The sequence below is a fragment of the Sphaerodactylus townsendi genome, linkage group LG07 (assembly GCF_021028975.2).
Source record: "Sphaerodactylus townsendi isolate TG3544 linkage group LG07, MPM_Stown_v2.3, whole genome shotgun sequence".
In the NCBI taxonomy this organism is placed as follows: Eukaryota; Metazoa; Chordata; class Lepidosauria; order Squamata; family Sphaerodactylidae; genus Sphaerodactylus; species Sphaerodactylus townsendi.
In genome coordinates this window covers 104,134,345-104,155,790 of record NC_059431.1, presented here as the reverse complement: position 1 = coordinate 104,155,790, position 21,446 = coordinate 104,134,345, and the positions used below count along the sequence as shown (strand labels likewise).

The 21,446-nt window shown below is 52.2% G+C and overlaps 1 protein-coding gene across 1 annotated transcript in view; it reads right to left on the bottom strand.

Annotated features, from left to right (window-relative positions):
- The window catches only part of DNAH6 (dynein axonemal heavy chain 6), a 247,355-nt gene that overhangs the window by 206,983 nt on the left and 18,926 nt on the right, over window positions 1-21,446 (bottom strand). Inside the window, exons 4-10 of the mRNA XM_048504422.1 lie at window positions 18,757-18,873; window positions 16,632-16,832; window positions 14,719-14,839; window positions 12,755-12,906; window positions 11,796-11,948; window positions 9,447-9,698; window positions 7,352-7,480 (exon numbers count right to left, since the gene is read on the bottom strand). Coding sequence (XP_048360379.1) covers window positions 7,352-7,480; window positions 9,447-9,698; window positions 11,796-11,948; window positions 12,755-12,906; window positions 14,719-14,839; window positions 16,632-16,832; window positions 18,757-18,873 — 1,125 coding nt within the window. The remainder of the gene's footprint in view (window positions 1-7,351; window positions 7,481-9,446; window positions 9,699-11,795; window positions 11,949-12,754; window positions 12,907-14,718; window positions 14,840-16,631; window positions 16,833-18,756; window positions 18,874-21,446) is intronic.

Here is a 21,446-nt window from a genome sequence, read left to right as displayed (position 1 = left end):
ACCCCCCCCCCCCCCCACCCCCCCCCCCCCCCACCCCCCCCCCCCCCCACCCCCCCCCCCCCCCACCCCCCCCCCCCCCCACCCCCCCCCCCCCCCACCCCCCCCCCCCCCCACCCCCCCCCCCCCCCACCCCCCCCCCCCCCCACCCCCCCCCCCCCCCACCCCCCCCCCCCCCCACCCCCCCCCCCCCCCACCCCCCCCCCCCCCCACCCCCCCCCCCCCCCACCCCCCCCCCCCCCCACCCCCCCCCCCCCCCACCCCCCCCCCCCCCCACCCCCCCCCCCCCCCACCCCCCCCCCCCCCCACCCCCCCCCCCCCCCACCCCCCCCCCCCCCCACCCCCCCCCCCCCCCACCCCCCCCCCCCCCCACCCCCCCCCCCCCCCACCCCCCCCCCCCCCCACCCCCCCCCCCCCCCACCCCCCCCCCCCCCCACCCCCCCCCCCCCCCACCCCCCCCCCCCCCCACCCCCCCCCCCCCCCACCCCCCCCCCCCCCCACCCCCCCCCCCCCCCACCCCCCCCCCCCCCCACCCCCCCCCCCCCCCACCCCCCCCCCCCCCCACCCCCCCCCCCCCCCACCCCCCCCCCCCCCCACCCCCCCCCCCCCCCACCCCCCCCCCCCCCCACCCCCCCCCCCCCCCACCCCCCCCCCCCCCCACCCCCCCCCCCCCCCACCCCCCCCCCCCCCCACCCCCCCCCCCCCCCACCCCCCCCCCCCCCCACCCCCCCCCCCCCCCACCCCCCCCCCCCCCCACCCCCCCCCCCCCCCACCCCCCCCCCCCCCCACCCCCCCCCCCCCCCACCCCCCCCCCCCCCCACCCCCCCCCCCCCCCACCCCCCCCCCCCCCCACCCCCCCCCCCCCCCACCCCCCCCCCCCCCCACCCCCCCCCCCCCCCACCCCCCCCCCCCCCCACCCCCCCCCCCCCCCACCCCCCCCCCCCCCCACCCCCCCCCCCCCCCACCCCCCCCCCCCCCCACCCCCCCCCCCCCCCACCCCCCCCCCCCCCCACCCCCCCCCCCCCCCACCCCCCCCCCCCCCCACCCCCCCCCCCCCCCACCCCCCCCCCCCCCCACCCCCCCCCCCCCCCACCCCCCCCCCCCCCCACCCCCCCCCCCCCCCACCCCCCCCCCCCCCCACCCCCCCCCCCCCCCACCCCCCCCCCCCCCCACCCCCCCCCCCCCCCACCCCCCCCCCCCCCCACCCCCCCCCCCCCCCACCCCCCCCCCCCCCCACCCCCCCCCCCCCCCACCCCCCCCCCCCCCCACCCCCCCCCCCCCCCACCCCCCCCCCCCCCCACCCCCCCCCCCCCCCACCCCCCCCCCCCCCCACCCCCCCCCCCCCCCACCCCCCCCCCCCCCCACCCCCCCCCCCCCCCACCCCCCCCCCCCCCCACCCCCCCCCCCCCCCACCCCCCCCCCCCCCCACCCCCCCCCCCCCCCACCCCCCCCCCCCCCCACCCCCCCCCCCCCCCACCCCCCCCCCCCCCCACCCCCCCCCCCCCCCACCCCCCCCCCCCCCCACCCCCCCCCCCCCCCACCCCCCCCCCCCCCCACCCCCCCCCCCCCCCACCCCCCCCCCCCCCCACCCCCCCCCCCCCCCACCCCCCCCCCCCCCCACCCCCCCCCCCCCCCACCCCCCCCCCCCCCCACCCCCCCCCCCCCCCACCCCCCCCCCCCCCCACCCCCCCCCCCCCCCACCCCCCCCCCCCCCCACCCCCCCCCCCCCCCACCCCCCCCCCCCCCCACCCCCCCCCCCCCCCACCCCCCCCCCCCCCCACCCCCCCCCCCCCCCACCCCCCCCCCCCCCCACCCCCCCCCCCCCCCACCCCCCCCCCCCCCCACCCCCCCCCCCCCCCACCCCCCCCCCCCCCCACCCCCCCCCCCCCCCACCCCCCCCCCCCCCCACCCCCCCCCCCCCCCACCCCCCCCCCCCCCCACCCCCCCCCCCCCCCACCCCCCCCCCCCCCCACCCCCCCCCCCCCCCACCCCCCCCCCCCCCCACCCCCCCCCCCCCCCACCCCCCCCCCCCCCCACCCCCCCCCCCCCCCACCCCCCCCCCCCCCCACCCCCCCCCCCCCCCACCCCCCCCCCCCCCCACCCCCCCCCCCCCCCACCCCCCCCCCCCCCCACCCCCCCCCCCCCCCACCCCCCCCCCCCCCCACCCCCCCCCCCCCCCACCCCCCCCCCCCCCCACCCCCCCCCCCCCCCACCCCCCCCCCCCCCCACCCCCCCCCCCCCCCACCCCCCCCCCCCCCCACCCCCCCCCCCCCCCACCCCCCCCCCCCCCCACCCCCCCCCCCCCCCACCCCCCCCCCCCCCCACCCCCCCCCCCCCCCACCCCCCCCCCCCCCCACCCCCCCCCCCCCCCACCCCCCCCCCCCCCCACCCCCCCCCCCCCCCACCCCCCCCCCCCCCCACCCCCCCCCCCCCCCACCCCCCCCCCCCCCCACCCCCCCCCCCCCCCACCCCCCCCCCCCCCCACCCCCCCCCCCCCCCACCCCCCCCCCCCCCCACCCCCCCCCCCCCCCACCCCCCCCCCCCCCCACCCCCCCCCCCCCCCACCCCCCCCCCCCCCCACCCCCCCCCCCCCCCACCCCCCCCCCCCCCCACCCCCCCCCCCCCCCACCCCCCCCCCCCCCCACCCCCCCCCCCCCCCACCCCCCCCCCCCCCCACCCCCCCCCCCCCCCACCCCCCCCCCCCCCCACCCCCCCCCCCCCCCACCCCCCCCCCCCCCCACCCCCCCCCCCCCCCACCCCCCCCCCCCCCCACCCCCCCCCCCCCCCACCCCCCCCCCCCCCCACCCCCCCCCCCCCCCACCCCCCCCCCCCCCCACCCCCCCCCCCCCCCACCCCCCCCCCCCCCCACCCCCCCCCCCCCCCACCCCCCCCCCCCCCCACCCCCCCCCCCCCCCACCCCCCCCCCCCCCCACCCCCCCCCCCCCCCACCCCCCCCCCCCCCCACCCCCCCCCCCCCCCACCCCCCCCCCCCCCCACCCCCCCCCCCCCCCACCCCCCCCCCCCCCCACCCCCCCCCCCCCCCACCCCCCCCCCCCCCCACCCCCCCCCCCCCCCACCCCCCCCCCCCCCCACCCCCCCCCCCCCCCACCCCCCCCCCCCCCCACCCCCCCCCCCCCCCACCCCCCCCCCCCCCCACCCCCCCCCCCCCCCACCCCCCCCCCCCCCCACCCCCCCCCCCCCCCACCCCCCCCCCCCCCCACCCCCCCCCCCCCCCACCCCCCCCCCCCCCCACCCCCCCCCCCCCCCACCCCCCCACTGTGGCTGGCATCTTCAGAGGATCCTCTGAAGATGCCAGCCACAGATGCAGGCGAAACGTCAGGAGAGAATGCTGCTAGAACACGGCCATACAGCCCGGAAACCACACAGCACCCAAGTAATCCAACCTGGATTCGCTCCTCTGCCAAGAGAGAACTTCTCTAGCGTGCAGGTCCTCTAGGAACCAATCAAAAGCTAGCCAATCAATTCGAGAGAACAAAATGGGGATCAGCTTCTCAAACCTGCTGCTTATGTATCTTTTAAAAACTTCCAGGTAAACAGACTTGAGGTTCACTCTGTGCGTGTCCCAAATTCTTAGCAAGTAACCTGGGGAAAGGCACGCAGGTACCTTCTCCTCCAGGACAGGTCTGCACTTATTCCATTGTGATCGTGTACCCTGTGCTTGTCCCCCTGACCAGTCCATGGCTGGAGAAATGCTAAATGCTGATCTATGTTGCAGGGACTAGGACCCTGCTGTCACCTCTGCCATTAGATGATTCTTTATTCTTCCTTTGGTGTTTTATCCTACATGATTTCATACTCCATTGCAGCCCACTAAACAAATCTAATGAAATAATAATAGACTAGTTACACAGGAAAGGTTTGGGACCTACATTCATCAACCCAGTTCACTTAACAAGAAGAACAAAGCTCTGCTCTTGACCTTCGAGCAAACTCCATTCTGACCTTTCCATCCTTGGCAGAAAAAACAACAGCGCTGTTATCTTAAGCTAGAAGGAAGCCCTGCTAATATAAATGCTTAGACATTTTTAAAAAAATAAGTACACTTGACAAAATAATTACTTTGTTTAGAAGCACTAAAAGACATGGCAACATCAGTAGCTCCCCAGGCACCAAGCAAAGACAACAGTCAGCTGCTGCTGTCTGGAATAACAGTGGGAAAGACCTGTTTTGGTCTTGTGCGGTAAAGCAGCACTTTCTAAAGGGAACTTACAACCTCTTTTTCCCCCTTTAATGAGCACTATTAAATCCACCCAGCACTTGGAATCAACTGCACCTGGAGAGGTGGGAGGGAACAGTGCAGTCTCTTGAAAGCTAAGCATGGCTGGTGGTGGTGGTGGTGGTGGTGGTGGTGGTGGTGGAGGAGGAGGAGGAAGAGGAGGAGGAGGAGGAGGAGGAGGAAGAGGCAAACCTTTTAGAGACCGAGTGCCCAAACTGCGACCCAAAACCCACTTATTTATTGCAAAGTGCCAACACTTGGCCAAGGGGGGTGGGGGATGGACAAGGGAATTTAACTGGTTCTGGTGGGTTTTCCAGGCTGTGTGGCTGTGCTCTGGTTGATCTTGTTCCTAATGTTTCGCCTGCATCTGTGGCTGGCATCTTCAGAGGTGTATCACAGAGGGAAGTCTGTTACGCACTGTGTCCAGGACCTCCCTGAAGCTCAGCCCCAGCCAGCTGAGTGCCTTGTGCACAGCCAGCCTGTGCAGCGTGACTCCCAATGCGTCTGCCGGCAGCAGCCTCTGATGGGGCAAGGGGGAGGGGGCTATGACAGCATGCGTGCCCACAGAGAGGGCTCTGAGTGCCACCTCTGGCACCCGTGCCACAGGTTCGCCACCACGGTAGTGGAAGAAGTAGAAGTAGAAGAAGAAGAAGTAGAAGAAGTAGAAGAAGAAGAAGAAGAAGAAGAAGAAGAAGAAGAAGAAGAAGAAGAAGAAGAAGAAGAAGAAGAAGAAGAAGAAGAAGAAGAAGAAGAAGAAGAAAGTTGGATTTATATCCCCCCTTTCTCTCCTGTAGGAGACTCAAAGGGGCTTACAATCTCCTTGCCCTTCCCCCCTCACTTCAAACACCCTGTGAGGTAGGTGGGGCTGAGAGAGTTCAGAAGAACTGTGACTAACCCAAGGTCACTCAGCTGGCGTGTGTGGGAGTGCACAGGCTAATCTGAATTCCCCAGATAAGCCTCCACAGCTCAAGTGGCAGAGCTGGGAATCAAACCCGCTTCCTCCAGTTTAGAGTACACCTGCTCTTAACCACTACGCCACTGCTACTTGGCTGGGAGACCACCAAGGAAGACTCTGCCAAGGCAGGCAATGGCAAACCACCTCTGCTCATCTCTTGTTTCCAAAGGCCCTCATTAGGGTCTCTATATAAGTCACTGGGGACTTGATGACACTTAAGTTTGTGCGCCCATGGAGAGTTCAAGCAAGTGCTGGACTAACTGCTTGGTAAGCTGAACAAAACATGCACATGTGGCACACTAAAAGACTGGCATATGCTTCCCAGAAGCGTAGCTCCAAGGGGGCGGGGTGGGGTGCATGACACACCAGGCGCGCACCCCTGTGGAGGTGTGGTGAGGGCGTTCCAGGGACGGGGCGTTCTGGGGCAGGACGAGGGCAGAGGACGCACCAGTGCACCAGGCGCTTTCCCCCCCTTGCTACGCCTCTGATGCTTCCATAAGCCAGCGGGGTGCAGTGATTATACCAAACTGATTATATCAAATCCGTGCTTGCTGTGTGAGACTCACTAGGTGACCTTCTCACAATACTAGAACCAGGGGGCATTCATTGAAAATGCTGGGGGGAAGAATTAGGACTAATAAAAGGAAACACTTCTTCACGCAACGTGTGATTGGTGTTTGGAATATGCTGCCACAGGAGGTGGTGATGGCCACTAACCTGGATAGCTTTAAAAAGGGCTTGGACAGATTTATGGAGAAGTCGATCTATGGCTACCAATCTTGATCCTCCTTGATCTCAGATTGCAAATGCCTTAGCAGACCAGGTGCTCAGGAGCAGCAGCAGCAGCAGGCCATTGCTTTCACATCCTGCATGTGAGCTCCCAAAGGCACCTGGTGGGCCACTGCGAGTAGCAGAGTGCTGGACTAGATGGACTCTGGTCTGATCCAGCAGGCTAGTTCTTATGTTCTTATGACCTTGACCCAGTTCCCCTTCCTCAGTTGTAACCAATCTCACATAGTTACTGAGACAATAATATGAAGGAAGCGCAAACTGTGTGTACTACCCTGGGTTCCCTACAGAAAGAGTAGGATGATACAAGACAGACAGATGTTACAAACTTTTGTGAGAAATGTGTGTGCATGTATACGTAAAGAAGGTACGCAACAGTATTACAAAGTCAAGTCATAAGGCCCTTCTATTTGTCACAAAACAGCAAGTTTGTGACAATTCACTTTCAACCAAGGCAAGACAAATGTCATGCTTACGGTTCCGTATTCTTAAAACTGCAGCAGTAACCTGCACGTTTGACCACTGCTTCCTATATTTCAGATTTCCTATCAAAACCATTGTATCTTTGTGCCCTCCTGAAGTAAAGGGTACTGGCGAGGCTATAAAACTGTGCATATACACCTGATAATTTAACTGGATATTGGGACTTTCTTTTGAGCTAACGTATAAAAATGCTGGCAGCTAGGAAATAGCGGACCCTTCAAACTCAGTTCAGTAATCAGAATCAAGGTTCATGCCTTTTCTTAAAGCAGACAGTTCTGCATAAAATAAAATGTGCATTTCAACTGGAACGCAAGAAGCTGTCTTGTGCCGCATCACAGCATCGGTCTTTTCAAATTCAACACTGTCTACTCAACATGGCAGCAACTGTCCGAGACCTCAAGAAGAGGTTTTTCATAAGATCAACTTACTGGAGATGCTGAGCACAGAACTTGGGGCCTTCACATGCAAAGCAGATACCCTACAACTGAAGGGCGTGTTTTTCTTTCGATTTTCCACATTTTTATCCTCACAACAACTCTGCGAGGAAGGTTAGGCAGAGATATTAGCCCAAGATCACCCAACTGAGGCAGAAGTTGGATGTTGGGCCTGCCATTGTCCTGTAGAAGCAGTGACTCAACCGCACACCTGCACGTATACCAGAATCCACTTCCTCTCAAGCCATTTACTTAGGCCTGGTGGCCCTGAAGTATGTGAACGCAGGATTGGAGTCCTAATAACTTACGCCATAAATAAATAACTTACGCAATAAACAAACAAACAAACAAACAAACAAACAAATAAATAAATAAATAAATAAATGTGCTTGGTTGTACAAATCCCAGTGCAGACTTCCATTAAGACAGCACATATGGAGATGGCAAATGAATTACCTTAAAGTTCTTCTGGTACGATTTGTACTGGAATGCACGTTTCTGTAATGCATCAAGAACCTCCTGCATATGTGCTAGAAGTTGTCTCACTCTGTCTTGGTCAGCACCAATATCCAAAATCTGGGGGTCCTGTTGAAAGCCCAAAACTCTGTTACTTTTACATTTAACTTTCAGAGAAGTGTCAGTAAAAATGCCTGATGTCAAATTAGTAAAAAGGAATTGATAAGCTCAGTGCAGCATATTCCCACAGTCTAAAATGAAATGGAATGCATTTGCAATCAACCTCTTTCCCCCTAGTCTAATTCAGCGCTGTTGCAAACGGCTGAGGAACTTGGGCTCAGTAGGTCTGAATAATTCTTTGCCTCTTTCTCTGTTCTTGGGGGAGTAAATTAGTGGGCAGAGTCAATGATCTTAGTTCAGCAGGAGCGGACCCTGTTACTCCAGATAAAGTTATGGATCATACTCCTGTCAGCCCCTTCCAGCTTGGCCATGCTGGCAGGGGTTGATGGGAATTGTAGTCCATAACATCTGGAGTGCCAAAGGTTCGCCACCACTGTCTTAGCATTTCCCACCGGGCTAAATTAAAAATATAGTTCCTTTTTTTAAAAAATGCTCAATAGGCCCAGTAAGATTTTCCTACCATCTTTGGTATGCCACAAGTTCATAAAGTAGTTAGAATCATAGATAGTCTGAAGGAAGCTCAAAGTGACCATGTTGTCTACCATTAAGACTAGAACAGCTTGCGTAGTTGGCACCTGACATATAAACCTGCCTTATGCAGGGGCGGATATTACCCCCACCCTACTACTCCACTGAGCAATAGTTGAGACCCTCCTCCAGCCAAGGAATCTTCTTCCACCTTAAATGTCACTACCACTGGAGGGAGAGCCACTTACGTTGGAGGAAGGTCCTGGGAGGGTGGCTGGATCCTCCCCTCCCCCTACTCCTCAGTCTACCCGTCCATCAGATCCCAGTACTGTTTATCTGGGCTGGAAATGGCTTTCCAAGGTCTCATACAGTAGTTTTCCCCAGCCTCTCTTAAACTGGACATGCCAGTGATTGAACTCAGGATCTTTTGCACGCAACGCTTATGCTCCTCTGCTATTAAACCTGTGACACTCACTCAGAGGCTTGGGAGCTAAGTGTTGCTCTTTGACATGCTACCTGTGCTCTTCTGAGCACTGTTCCCCAATGTGCCACCTGCCCCATGTTTCAGGAAGGCCTTGCCCAGCAGGTCTTGTGGTTGGCCGGTGGTTCCGCCTTGAAACAGCCACTGCCAGAAGAAGACCTAGGCCGTTTCTGCATGGCCACGCTCGGGCGTGCGTCAGCTTATATGATGCCAATGCACCCCCACAGGACCATTCACATGAACGGTCCCGGTAGGGACGGGGAAGATGGCGCAGCCTGCGCAGAGAGGTATTGCGCCATTTGTACTTGAACGCCTTGCCGGTCCCTCCTCGACGTATGCGCTCCAGGCCAGGGGACATCACTTCGCCCTGCCCTGCTTAGCGACAAGCTCTGGAGTCACCAGGGGCGAAGCCGAGGGCATGTCCCCTGGCCCACCAAAGTGACGATTGCCGGAAGATCGGAGGGACAGTAAGGCGTTCGGAAAAGGGGGGGGAAATGGCGCGTTCCAGCTGCTGCCATTCGCATGGTAGCAGTTGGAAGCCGCTGTTTCCGAAAAACCTCGCTCAGGGAGTGAGGTTCGGAAACAGTGGCTTCGTGCCACTTGGGGGTTGCGAGGCCGCCGCTGCTGCGCCATGCGAACCCCTCCCCAGGGACGCTGTTTTTAGTGTCCCTAGGACGCTGTGTTCCACCCGTGCAAAAACAGTCAGAAACTGCAAACCTTCCTGAGGTGCAAGGATGTCAGGGATAGAAATAAATGTGGCTCTTTTGGTTGATGGCTGTTGCGAATGTGGCTTGTCATCTGAAGAGTGAGCACCACCATACTGAACTGTCAGCTGTCATACGCGTTTGCTTGCTCTCTAGCGTGGAAATCACCAGTATTCAGCAGCAACAGTTGCAATAGCAGTTACAATAGCAAGTTCTGGAGTATATTGTTTCCACAGTGTCAAAAGATTATTATTCCCGTTACCTCAGATTCACGTTTCACATCTTTGACCTCTTCGTTCAGTTCGTGAACGTCCTGGTCTAAAAGCTGACAGAATCTAACGAGGCAGCCGTCTCGTTCACCCACAGATTTGTCGATCGCGTTGCGAACAGTCACAATGGATGGTTTCAAAGTGGAAAACAAAGCAAAATCTTCAGGAGGAGCTGGCACTGCGTACAGTTCAATGAGTTGATACATCTTTGTCACCACTTTTGAGTCGTCCTCGAGAGTTTCAATCTGGAAGAAGGATGAAAAAAATCCACTATTTTTGACCTGTTCTGAAAACCACCTGAAGCCGGGACCAAATTAATTGGCACTAAACTGCTATAATACATATAATGTTACATGTAAAAAGGAAAAACTGACACACAATCGTCTCCAGTTTGTTTAAAATGGCACAAAGACATGCAATTTTGCCTACCTGTCTATAGGTAACAGGTACAGTGGTTAAGGCAGTGGACTAGGACCAGGACTTGGGGGGTTCGAATCCCCGCTTGTGCCATGGGAGCTTGCTGGGTGACCTTGGACCAGTCACACATTCTCAGCCTTGACCCTGGCAAGTATCTGGATGGGAGACTTCCAAGGGATGTGTAATGCAGAGGCAGGCAATGACAAACCACCTCCCCATGACTCTTGCCTTGAAAACTCTATGGTAGGGGTGTCCAACTCTGGCGCTTCAGATGATCATGGACTACAATTCCCACCAGCCCCTGCTGGCATGGCCAATCCCATCGGACTTATGGTGACCCCTGCTCTATGGAGTCAGGGTCACCAGAAGTCAGATGGAACTCAACAGCAAAAAAAAGACTAAAAAGCCGATTTCCAACTTTACGTGGTTATGAAAGACAATCCAAGCCGAGGTGATACAGAGGCAAACCGTAGGACTGTGCTGAGCAGAGAAAACTCGTTGCTAAAGGGCCGGGTCACCAGAGACAATGCATCGTTTCAGTTCCCTGCCATAATGGCGCTACCTTGCGTGGTTGCCATTCATTCTGGTGTGGATAAATAAAGAACAGGACTGTTGCAGAAAGGACAAAAATCCGCTCTTGACCTTCGGTTACACCCTGGCAATAGTGCAAGGCATCTTTAAACAAATACTTTGCTCATCACGATTATGGGAGCAAAAGGACTGAAGAAATCATTAAGGATGGGGGGTTTCTCAGGGCACTTAAACTGTAACATATTGCTGATTTAAAGGAAAATAGATATACCAGCTAAAATGCCCATCAATTAACTAGGTGGCCAAATCTGTGGAAGGAGTGAGGCCATTTCAGCTGCTACAGTTCTTCCAGGAGTGGAAAAGAGAAGAAGGCTATGCTCCAACAGGCCACAGAGCAAGAGGATGGTGCCCAATGTTCCTTTCCTCAACTTTAACCTCAGGAGGGGAAGAAGGTCTGAAATAGTATGCTGGCATTATGCTGAATTTCTTCTTGGAGATTCACTGACCTGAGGCAAATGGCATGGAGGGGCTGTTCATCTGTTTGCACAATTCCCTGGCGGGCATCTGACAGGCCACTGGTAGAAATGGAACGTTGGACCAGATGAGCCTTTTATCTGAGCCAATTGGGTTCTTCCTGCATTCTCGGTTGGTTAAAAGTAAGGAATATGGGGCTCTCATGGGGCCCTCATACCTACGGGACTGCATCACCCCTTATGTCCCACGTAGGCCGCTGCGGTCAACTGCGGCAGAACTGCTGGTGATCCCTGGCCCTCATGACGCAATCACGGCTGGTTCTCGAGCTCAGGGGCTACAGGCGCCTTTTATGGCTCTGGCCCCTGCCTGGTGGAATGCTCTACCTCCAGCTGTCCGGGCCCTGCGGGACCTTGGTGAATTCCGCAGGGCCTGTAAGATGGAGCTATTCCACCGGGCTTTTGGAGGGGCTGGCCGCGGTTCTATTGCCCCCCACTGAAACCGGAACTAAGCTGCCTTTTCCATCCTGGTAGGGCCCTGATTCCATCCTTGGCCCTGCCTCTCCTCGCTTCTCCTTTGGCCTTTAGACCGGGCGCCTGTGTGCGTGTTTTTACACAACCTTTGTTGTTTAATTTGTATTTATTGTTTTAATTGCTGCTGAATTTTAATGAGTTAGATTTTATATTATTGATTTACTGTTCTGGAAACAGTCATGTTGTGAGCCACCTCGAGCCCTTCGGGGATGAGGCGGCCTATAAATTTAATAAATAAAATAAATAAATAAATAAAAGATATGAACAAGAAGAAGGGAAAGTGAGGGAAGTCTCAAAGCAACCAAAAGCACAGTTCTCTTCCACGGACGAAGAGGCATGCACTACCTAACAGGTCAATGCTACTTAACAGTTCACACATATGGAACTTACCCTGTCTTGTATTTCATCAAGAAACATCAAGGAAGCCACATATTCTGTAGTGGTAGTTGGTAGAAACTCAAGTTTAAATTTGGCATCTTGGGCCTCAGCTAGGATGGCGGCCACCTTTTTCTTTGCAATTATGGGAAGCATTTCATTGATGACCTAAAATTGAAAGGTAGGTGTGGAACGGCATAAAGCGCATGAGAAAAACTCAAGGGAGCAAAGCTATTTTCCACATGGTTTCCAATGCTTACAAAGCAATCCTAAGCAGAGTCACACCCTTCCAAATTCACTGAAGTCAGTGGGTCATTCCAGTGATGGGATTCTAATAATTTAACCACCAGTTCACACACACACCGTTCCCCCCCTCCCCCACTGCCCACTTACCGGCTGCGGAGGAACTTCTTGTGGGGGTGGAGGGGGGCAACGGGGCCTAGTCGCTGCTGCTTGGAAAGCCCCCTCACTCCCCCTCCCCTGGGAGAGGAGGCGAAGACGCTTGGCTGCTTCAGGGCTCTGAAACCGCTTTTAACAACTGGTTCACTGAACTCAAACCAGTGCAAACCGGCTGAATCCCACCAATGGGTCACTCTACTTAGGACTGCACTATTAATTACAAATCAGCTTCTAAATCAAGACTCTGTAACATGTTCTGTGCCTTCTGTAATAGTCACACTTTCTTTGCCATAGGAATCATGAGCCTTCCACTTATTTCCCTTGAACTCCATTCCACTATACTACAAAGGTACCTCCTCTACTTCAAACTCTTTTCACCTGCCTGACCATCTACCTATCCCCCAAGCTAGAGCTTTCCCTTTTGTTGGTTGTTTGACTCAGCATGGAACCTATATACAGCAAAAGTGAATGAAAACATCGCAAATTTGGCACAGTAAGTCTCCCTGCCCTAAGCTATTACACCCATTGCAGCATATCAAGAAGAAAGTTATTTTTATCAATATGAACAAATTTACCTCCAAACAGCGTTTTGGTGATGGAATTAGTTTGTCTTTCAGTTTTTTAGCATCTATCAGGAGCAATCCTAGATTTCTCTTCTGCTTTATGGCCATTGCTTCTTTGTGTTGTCTGTGATATCTCTCCATTTGTTCAGCAAAGAATTTAACATCTGTAAATTTTATTTAGAATGAGAAACATCAACCACACCCAAAAGACTCAGTAGACAATTTTTCCCAGTCTATTCAATGTTCAAAGAGAACAAACTATGTGCAAGAGTTTCTTTTCTTTCTTTCTTTTTTTGTCTTCTCCTAGGCCCATTTCGCACGGGTCAGTGAAGCGGCTGCACACCAGCATAAGTTCTGCCGGTGGAGCCCCAGTACCGTTCATGCTTCTGTGTGAGCAGCCCCAGAGTGGCCACAGCCCAAAGAGGCGCCTTCGCATGGAGGCATCTTTGATTTGTTTGTATACTTACCTTTCCTTCCCTGTACAGCTCTGTGCTGTGGCCATGGCAACTCCTTGGGGGTCGGAGGCCAGGAGACGTGTCCCTTCGTCCCCATGTGGGGAGGGAAGGTAAGTTTAGAAACAAAAATGGCGTGCCCAAAAGCAGCGCCTCCCACCCGGTGCCATTTGCACAGCACCAGGTGCAAAACAGTGTTTGTGAAAAAAAACTTGCTCATTAAGCGAGTTTCACAAACACCGTTTCCCGGCCCGTTGGGAGGGGGGGAGCACAGTGCTGCCTGGTTGCAGAGGCAGCAGCTGTGTGAACTGCTACCCTGGAACAGTATTTTTACCATGCCTGGGGCACTGTTTTTGGCCCATGAGGAAAGGGTCTTAGTGTTGGGTAGTGGGTTGGTTACTAATGTAAGCTCAGTCACCCTCTCTAAGCCTAACCTAACTATTCAAGATAAAATAGAGTGGATATGAAATGTTCTTCCCTGAGGTCCTTAGAGAACAGGTAAGATAAGAATGCAATTAATAACTCCATTAGCAAATATTCCAGTTATAGCACTTACAGTGCAATTCTGTGTAAAGTTACTCCAATCTAAACTCACTGCTTTCAACTGGATTTGATTACAGTAACTCTGCATAGGATGGAACTGTACATTAGGCACAGGAAAATGCACAGTAATAAAATTTAAAACACGATGGTCGGCCTAAATTAGAACCAAAAGCTTTTAAAACTGAAAGAAACAGAACCTTTGCCCTGATCTGAATGGCTCAGGCTAGCCTGATCTTATCAGATCTCAGAAGGTAAGCAAGTCAGCCTTGGTTAGTGATTGGATGGGAGACCACCAAAGTTGTTGTACAGAAGCAGACAATGGCAAACCACCTCTGTTAATCTCTTGCCTTGAAAACCTTACAGAGTTGCCCTAAGTCGGCAACAGTGTCCAGCTGGCTGGCTCCTTTCCTTCCCTTTTTTCTGTAACATAATTCAGATCTGATTAGGTTATCTGTATTGCCGAATAACTCTGACCCTGGTTTTTGAGAAGAGGTTGCCAATTTTATTATGGAGATAGCTGAGAGTATCTAATAGTATATATCTGTTATGGTCCTTTGGGGGCTTTTTTGCTTTTATTACCAATGTATTGCTTTCTGATTGTGCCAATAAAGGCTAATGTATATATGTAACATAATTGAAGTATTCTTGTTTTTTTGCTGCCCGTTCAAATTCTATCCTTAATGAGTTGTACTTAGAGCCATGGGTTATGAAACTGACTGTTTTGAATGTGGTTAGTTTTGTTCTGTTGGAAGCCGCCCTGAATCCTGATAGAGAAGGGTGGCCTAGAAATCGAATTATAAATAAATAAAAGTAAAACAAAATGGAGGAGGGCTTCAGCAGAAACTGGATCCCTAGCACTTGCTGTATATTTTAAACTTTGATACTATAAACTTTGCAGAAGTATTCTGGAATAATGCAACTAGTATTATTATTCAACTAGTATCATCTACTGACTGGTAACAAATAAATAATAACATTTACCCGGTTCTTCCTTCTTCAGAGCATCCAAATCGAGACTTTCATTTTCTCTGAAAAACGATCTAAAATTTTCAAAAGTGGCAGCATACGTGTTGGCTGCTTCAAATGCCAAATAGACTGTCTCCTAAATAACAACATAGGTAACATTTTAATAATCTTAGCTATGTTCATACAATTGCCCCTTTTCCTATTTAATTTATTTTATCTATTTATTTCAAAATTCTCCAAAGTTCAGGGCAGTTTACAACTGCAAGTAATACCATATATACTCGCATATAAGTCGACTTTTTCAGCACATTTTTTGTGCTGAAAAAGTCTCCCTCGACTTATATATGGGTCCCACTTACCAGGGTCGCGATGGGAGCGTGGGATGCCCGTGGCCCAGCCGCAGGTGGTGCGCCCTGCCCCCTGCCATGGGGAGGGCGGTGGAGGCAGCACCCGGCTCGGCCAGGTCGCCTTGTGCACACTCCCCCTCTCGAGCGGGGAGCGTGGTATGCCCGTGGCCCGGCCAAGCTGGCCACAGGTGGTGCGCCCTGCCCCCTGCCACAGGGGAGGACAGTGGAGGCAGTGCCCAGCTGTTGCATTTCCCACCCTTGACTTATACGTAAGTCAATAAGTTTTCCCAGGTTTTTTTGGTAAAATTAGGTGCCTCGACTTATATTTGGGTCGACTTATACACAAGTATATACAGTAAAACAGACACAGATGCTTTGTGCAATTACAGTTTTAGGCACAGCTGTGTGCTTCACAGTGGTGATTTCCAGCCTTTCCTCCTTTACACATAAGGAGGTGCCCCGTGGCTTCCACCATTTTGGCTCCCCACTGCTTCTGGGTTCAGGTGGTTGTTTGCCCCCTGTTTCTTAATTCTTTTTAAAAGGCTGTTCCTTGGATCTATCACTCTTGGGATTGACCAAAAGTGTTTAAATTTAAAGGGGGGGGGCTATCAGTCCCCCAGAAATGCTGGCTTGAACCTGACCTGAAGGCAATGCGTGCTTGACCCGAAGAGGCCAAACATGCAGACAACACAATAAAAACAAACAAACATATAGGCACAGCAAAATTAGCATGCAGTGCAAGTCAAACCACAACACAAATCCACGGGGCATATTTGACATGCTAAGTAGCCCTCTCTAAAATAGAAACACTCCCAACAGGTCACTCTAACAAACAATTTCAAATTTAAAAATACCTCAGAGAAGAGCCCTTTAAAATGGCATGGCCTTACAAACCATTCCAAAGGATGGTACTGATGGAGAGGTGTCTGAGAGCCTGTTCCTTGGCAAAGGGGAAACAACAGAAACAACTCTTAGCAAGTGGCACTAGTCCTGACAGAGTGCAAGGGCACTGCAAGAAGAAGCTGCTGTATTGAGCAGAATTGGCCCACGGGTTCATAAAAGGAGAGGTAGCATGAAGTAAGACCCAACACTTAAAATAAAAGCCATCACTCTGAACTCAGTCCAGAAACATACTGATAACCAATGTTGCTATTTTAATATTGGCATAATATGCGTATAACAGTTGGTTGCAGTCATCAGATAGACTGGCACATTCTGAATCAACTGAAACAAGTTGGCCTTCAAGGACAGAATAAATACAGCAATCTTGTTTAGAAGCTACAGTTGAATAAAGACTGTGTTCTTCTTTATTCATCCCTGTTCTGCTAAAGTTGGCGGGGGTAATCCTAGTTATCTGTCCTAGTATTATTCAGGGGCACTGCCAGTGACATTGATGAGTCGATACAGGGAAGGGTGTCTCATAAATCAAATCAAATGAATAAAATTAAAAATAAAACTTCTTTCAGCATATTCCAAGACGAAAAAAACAAACAAAAACCCCAAGACACAAACATTGTCAGATTTCAAATGTGAAACAAAAATGGTAAATGTAAGCAGGTTTGCACAAAATATATTCTGTACCTTTATTTGGAGGATGATATTTTGCAGGTGTTTATCATCTTTGAACATCGCAGATAAGCTTGGTCCTTCACCACAAGTTTTTTCTTCAATTTTGTTGTTAATAACAGGACGAGTGAAAGCATCGAAGTATCGATCGGGCACTAAGTTTGAGACAGATAACACAGTTGCCTGAAACTGAGTCACAATCTCAGCCATAAGATTCTGTGGGCCAACACAAAAGAAAAGCCTATAAAATACTTTGTTAAGACAGAAAGGAAAACAGGAGAGTAAAATTTCCCAAATAACAGCCTAATCTAGAGCCTGGCACAGTGGGCTGCTGCCCTGCCGCTTCCAGGAGTGCTTCTTGGTAATGCGGGGTCTCTGCCAGGGGTCTGCAACCTGAGGCTCTCCAGATGTTCATGGACTACAATTCCCATCAGTCCCTGCCAGCATGGCCAATTTGGCCAAAGGGCTGATGGGATTTGTAGTCCATGAACATCTGGAGAGCCGCAGGTTGCAGGTCCCTGGTCTATGGGTTTACGCCACCCAAAAGGTTAGTGTAAGTCCAAACCCCTGCACCGGCATCCTGGTAGGCAAAGGCCGGGAAGAAGCCAATTAAGATCAGCTCCTTCCCCGCCATGCTGGCATAGGGTTTGTCCTGGTGAGCCTGGGACAAACAGCAGCTTCCAGATCAGACACTACAGAGCCGCAGAGCGCCCAGCTGCCCAAGTAAGTTGCCCTTCTGCAGACATGTTTACCTCTTGCGCTAGGGGAGTGGGCATCCACACTCACGCAGAGGCTTGTTGGCTCCAGGAGGGGATTCACCTCCCCCCCACCCCAGACTGGGTTGATAGTTCCCCAAGTAGACAAAATGTGACTACTCCAAAATGTTGAATTATGTTCACACACACTGCATGAAGCTCTGTACGAATAGCCTGGACTAGACTGGATTCATTAAAATCAAAGCACTTTAAATCGCTTCCAAATAAGGAAGAAACTTAATTTATAGATTTATATTGCTATTCCAAGTATCTGGACTAGGTAGCACATGTTTACTAATGTTACCATAACATTTAAAGCACACTGATTTACAGCTAAGCAGAATCTTCATATAGTTTAAGAGCACTTTGGACCATGCAGCATAATGCACTTTCAATCCACTTTCAATGCACTTTGCAGCTGGAGTTTACTGTGCAAAATAGCAAAACCCGCTTGCAAACAATTGTGAAAGTGGATTGAAAATGCATTATTCTGCATGTGCAAAAGTGCCCTCAGAGAATGATTCAGACTCCAGTTGATTAGTTGGCTTGCAGATTAAAGGGAAAGAAAAAAGAACCACACAGCGTAAATCAGCCAATGAACAATGAAACAGAATCTGGAACACAAATTTTAGTGTATGCAAGCAACAACGCGAACAGCAGGCTGCCTAAGTCAAGATGGGATGTAAACAATGTGGAAAGCGGGATCACAAAGATACAAAGATGTATTCCCAAATGAAACCCCCCCTTCTGTACTGTTCTATTCTATTACATGAATCTTTTCTCCTTCATTACCACTTCACTTTCGCCTTCTGCTGTACACGAAACAGGATATTATGCAAGATCATTTATCTGAAGACTAGGATGACAATGCTATCCTCGGTTACCCAGAAATAAGGACCACTGAACCAAGTGAGACACCTTGCTTTCATTACATTTATCAGCCAGCAATTCTGACTAATGGCTTGATTCAGCCTGTAGATGGGCCTTTCCCCACTCACTTTGATCCCCCCTATGTCGCGCGCTGCTCTCAGCATGTGGCATCCCAGGTGTGTAGCCTAGAAGTCCCCCAAACCCCTGCAGCTCTGCGTAGAGTCATCAAAAGGCATCCCATTAAGAAGAGCGCCTAGGATGCCGTGCCGATCTTCGAGAGGCCACCCGACAATTAGCAGTGTCCGAGACAGCTGCGCTCTTGCTCACGCCCTAATAAATAGGGAGTGCCGGGGGACCCCGCACTTTTCTCTCCTCCAAATTAGCGATAGAGACTTAAGGTAAGATGAGGAAAAGAGCCAAATGTCAATCTTGCCCGTGGGTACATTAATTGTATTTGACCCACAATGATGAGCTATTTTTCATGCAGCAAACATAAGTAAAAATGACAATTAAACCTGGAAATCATCCAAAGTTGGTTCAAATAATAGTGCATGGATCTCCAAAATAAGCTCGGCAAGGAACATGGGCTCACTTGACTCATCATCGTCTGATCCTACAACCACTGAAACTACCTAAAAGCAAAAAAGCCAGGGAGAAATCACATCAGAAAATGAACACATTCTTCAATTTGAAATATTAATGGTGTTCATACACATATTCTGGTTTGGAGGGTCTTGCCCATTCCCTCCCACCTCTGCTTTCACAGAAGAGCTCCTGGTTCGAAAGAAGTTGCTGCTTGATGAGAGATGTTTTAACGAACTGTGGTTTACTTCTAACCCCAACTTGGATTGATTAAATCGTCGTTTAGAATACTAGTAAAAACAAACTATAATTTGTAGAGTGTTGTGGGTTTTCCTGGTTGTATGGCTGTGTTCCAACAGCATTTTCTAATAACGTTTCTCCTGCATCTGTGGCTGGCATCTATACCATCCATAGATGCAGGCAAAACGTCAGGAGAAAATGCTACTGGAACACGGCCATACAACCAGGAAAACCCACAACACCCCAGTGATTCCGGCCATGAAAGCCTTTGACAATTCATTAAAATATTGTTAGAGTGCCTGACAGTGATTTCCTTTCAAATTGGGAAAGCTTCAGTCCTCAGTTTGATGCAGTATGGTTTATAGAAATGAATCGGAAAATTTTCCAATGTCCTCAATAGAGAATCCAGCGATTTATCATGTTTATTCTAACTTACATTCAGTAACCATTTTTAAACAGTATCCCCATGTACATTTTAGACCCTAATAGTAACCAATATTTGAACTGAAATATTTTATTAGAAAAAAATTAAGTTGTTTTAAATGTTATAATTAACCAACATCAAAACTTTATGTAAACATTATTTTATCAGAAAATATTTGTAAAATGTTATATATCGAGAAACTGGTGAAGATTAATATTGGGATAAATAATGATTTAATGTTCATGGGTGTAATGGAGGATAGGAGGGTAGATAAAAAATATAGCTATATGTATAAAATAATGATCAAAGCAGCACATGCAACAATAGCTTTAGGCTGGAAAGAAAAGAAAAAATGGACAATCCAGAAATGGTTGGAATATATCTGGGAACAAGTGACACTGGACATTTTTGAAATAATAACAAAGAATAAACTGTGGCAAGATAAACAGAGCGAAATCTTGAAGATATGGATCATATATGTGGACTGGATGAAAGAAGCTGGAGTCAATGAGGAGAAATGGGAGAAGAGATTACAAAGAATGAACTTACTGCTGTTTGATAAAACTATGAAAAAATATAGGGGGGAGGGGGAAAAGGGAAAAATGTATTGTTTGAAAACGAATGAAGAAAAGCATTAATATAAAATGTAATATTCAAACATACAATAAAAATTATTAAAAAAAGAAAATATTTATAAAATTTTAAAGAAAATACAGCATATCTCTTAAGATGACTATATCACACTCATGTGCTATAAATTTCTTATTTTCCATTTAAAATTCAGCTTCTCATTTTTAAACTATGCTATTTCCTTGCATTTATCTTCTCTTCTTCAGCTGTTGGTCCCCTCCCATTCTTTTAGCTTTTCTTTTTTCTTCTTAAACCCCAACTCATTTTCAGAGCAATCTACTTGCAGGGAGGAGCACTGCAGCAGCTCCAAAAGGACCCAGCAGCACAGAAGTAAGGGAAAAGAAAAAACCCTCTCACTGCCCGATCTGTCACAGCTGGGACACTGTTGGAAGCTAAGATGGGCTCTACCCAGCCTGGCCTGGCTTCCCCCTGAGCTGGTGTCCGATCAGATGCCAGCGTTGCTCTGCAGTGGCCTCGATTTTGGGGTTTCACAGCTCTAGAGCCGAGAAGTGGCCAGCTGCTGGTGCCCCTTTGGCTGGTACATGGGGCAAACATCGTCCTCCGCCACTTCATAGGCAATTTAACCCCCACATCTGGATTGGGCAGTTTGGTCCTTTGCAGCACTCATCCTTTCTGTGTGACTGGACAATAACTTTGAAATGCTCTTCCTACTGATATTCATTTTGCTACCTCTTCCACTATGATGTTATATATGATGTCATAAGACTTAATGGGTGTTTTTTGAAGATTCTCAGGCTGACTGTTTCTTTCATTATATATCTCTTTTACTGAGCTTGTAACACTCTATTTTCTACCATTCCACCCTGCCTGCATGGTGTCTTGTATTGTACTGAATTATTCAATTTGTATACCATGGTGAATAACAACAGCATAATAGCAAACATCAGTAACCATAACATCAAGCAACAAAACATCAATAATCATAGCATCGATAAACATAGGAACAATAAATATAACATTATAAACATAGCATTATAAACAACAAGAACGCCGATAATCATAACACCACAAGCTATAAGGCAACAATAATCATAGCAGCACATATAATCAACATAGATAGACTTAATAAGCATAGATGGCAACTTTCCCCTTCTGTAGCCTAAGAGTACAGAAAACACAATGAAGATCAAAACCCCAAATCTAATAATAATCCTACAACCCCAAGCTAGGTACAAGCAAAGCCTAGTCCTGAGTGACTAAAAAAAAAATACAGACATCCATATCCAACTAAACTAAAGCCTACTAAGAACAAATCTAACGATGCCTAACACTAGCTTTATGTAATTTACAATACAATAAACACATTAT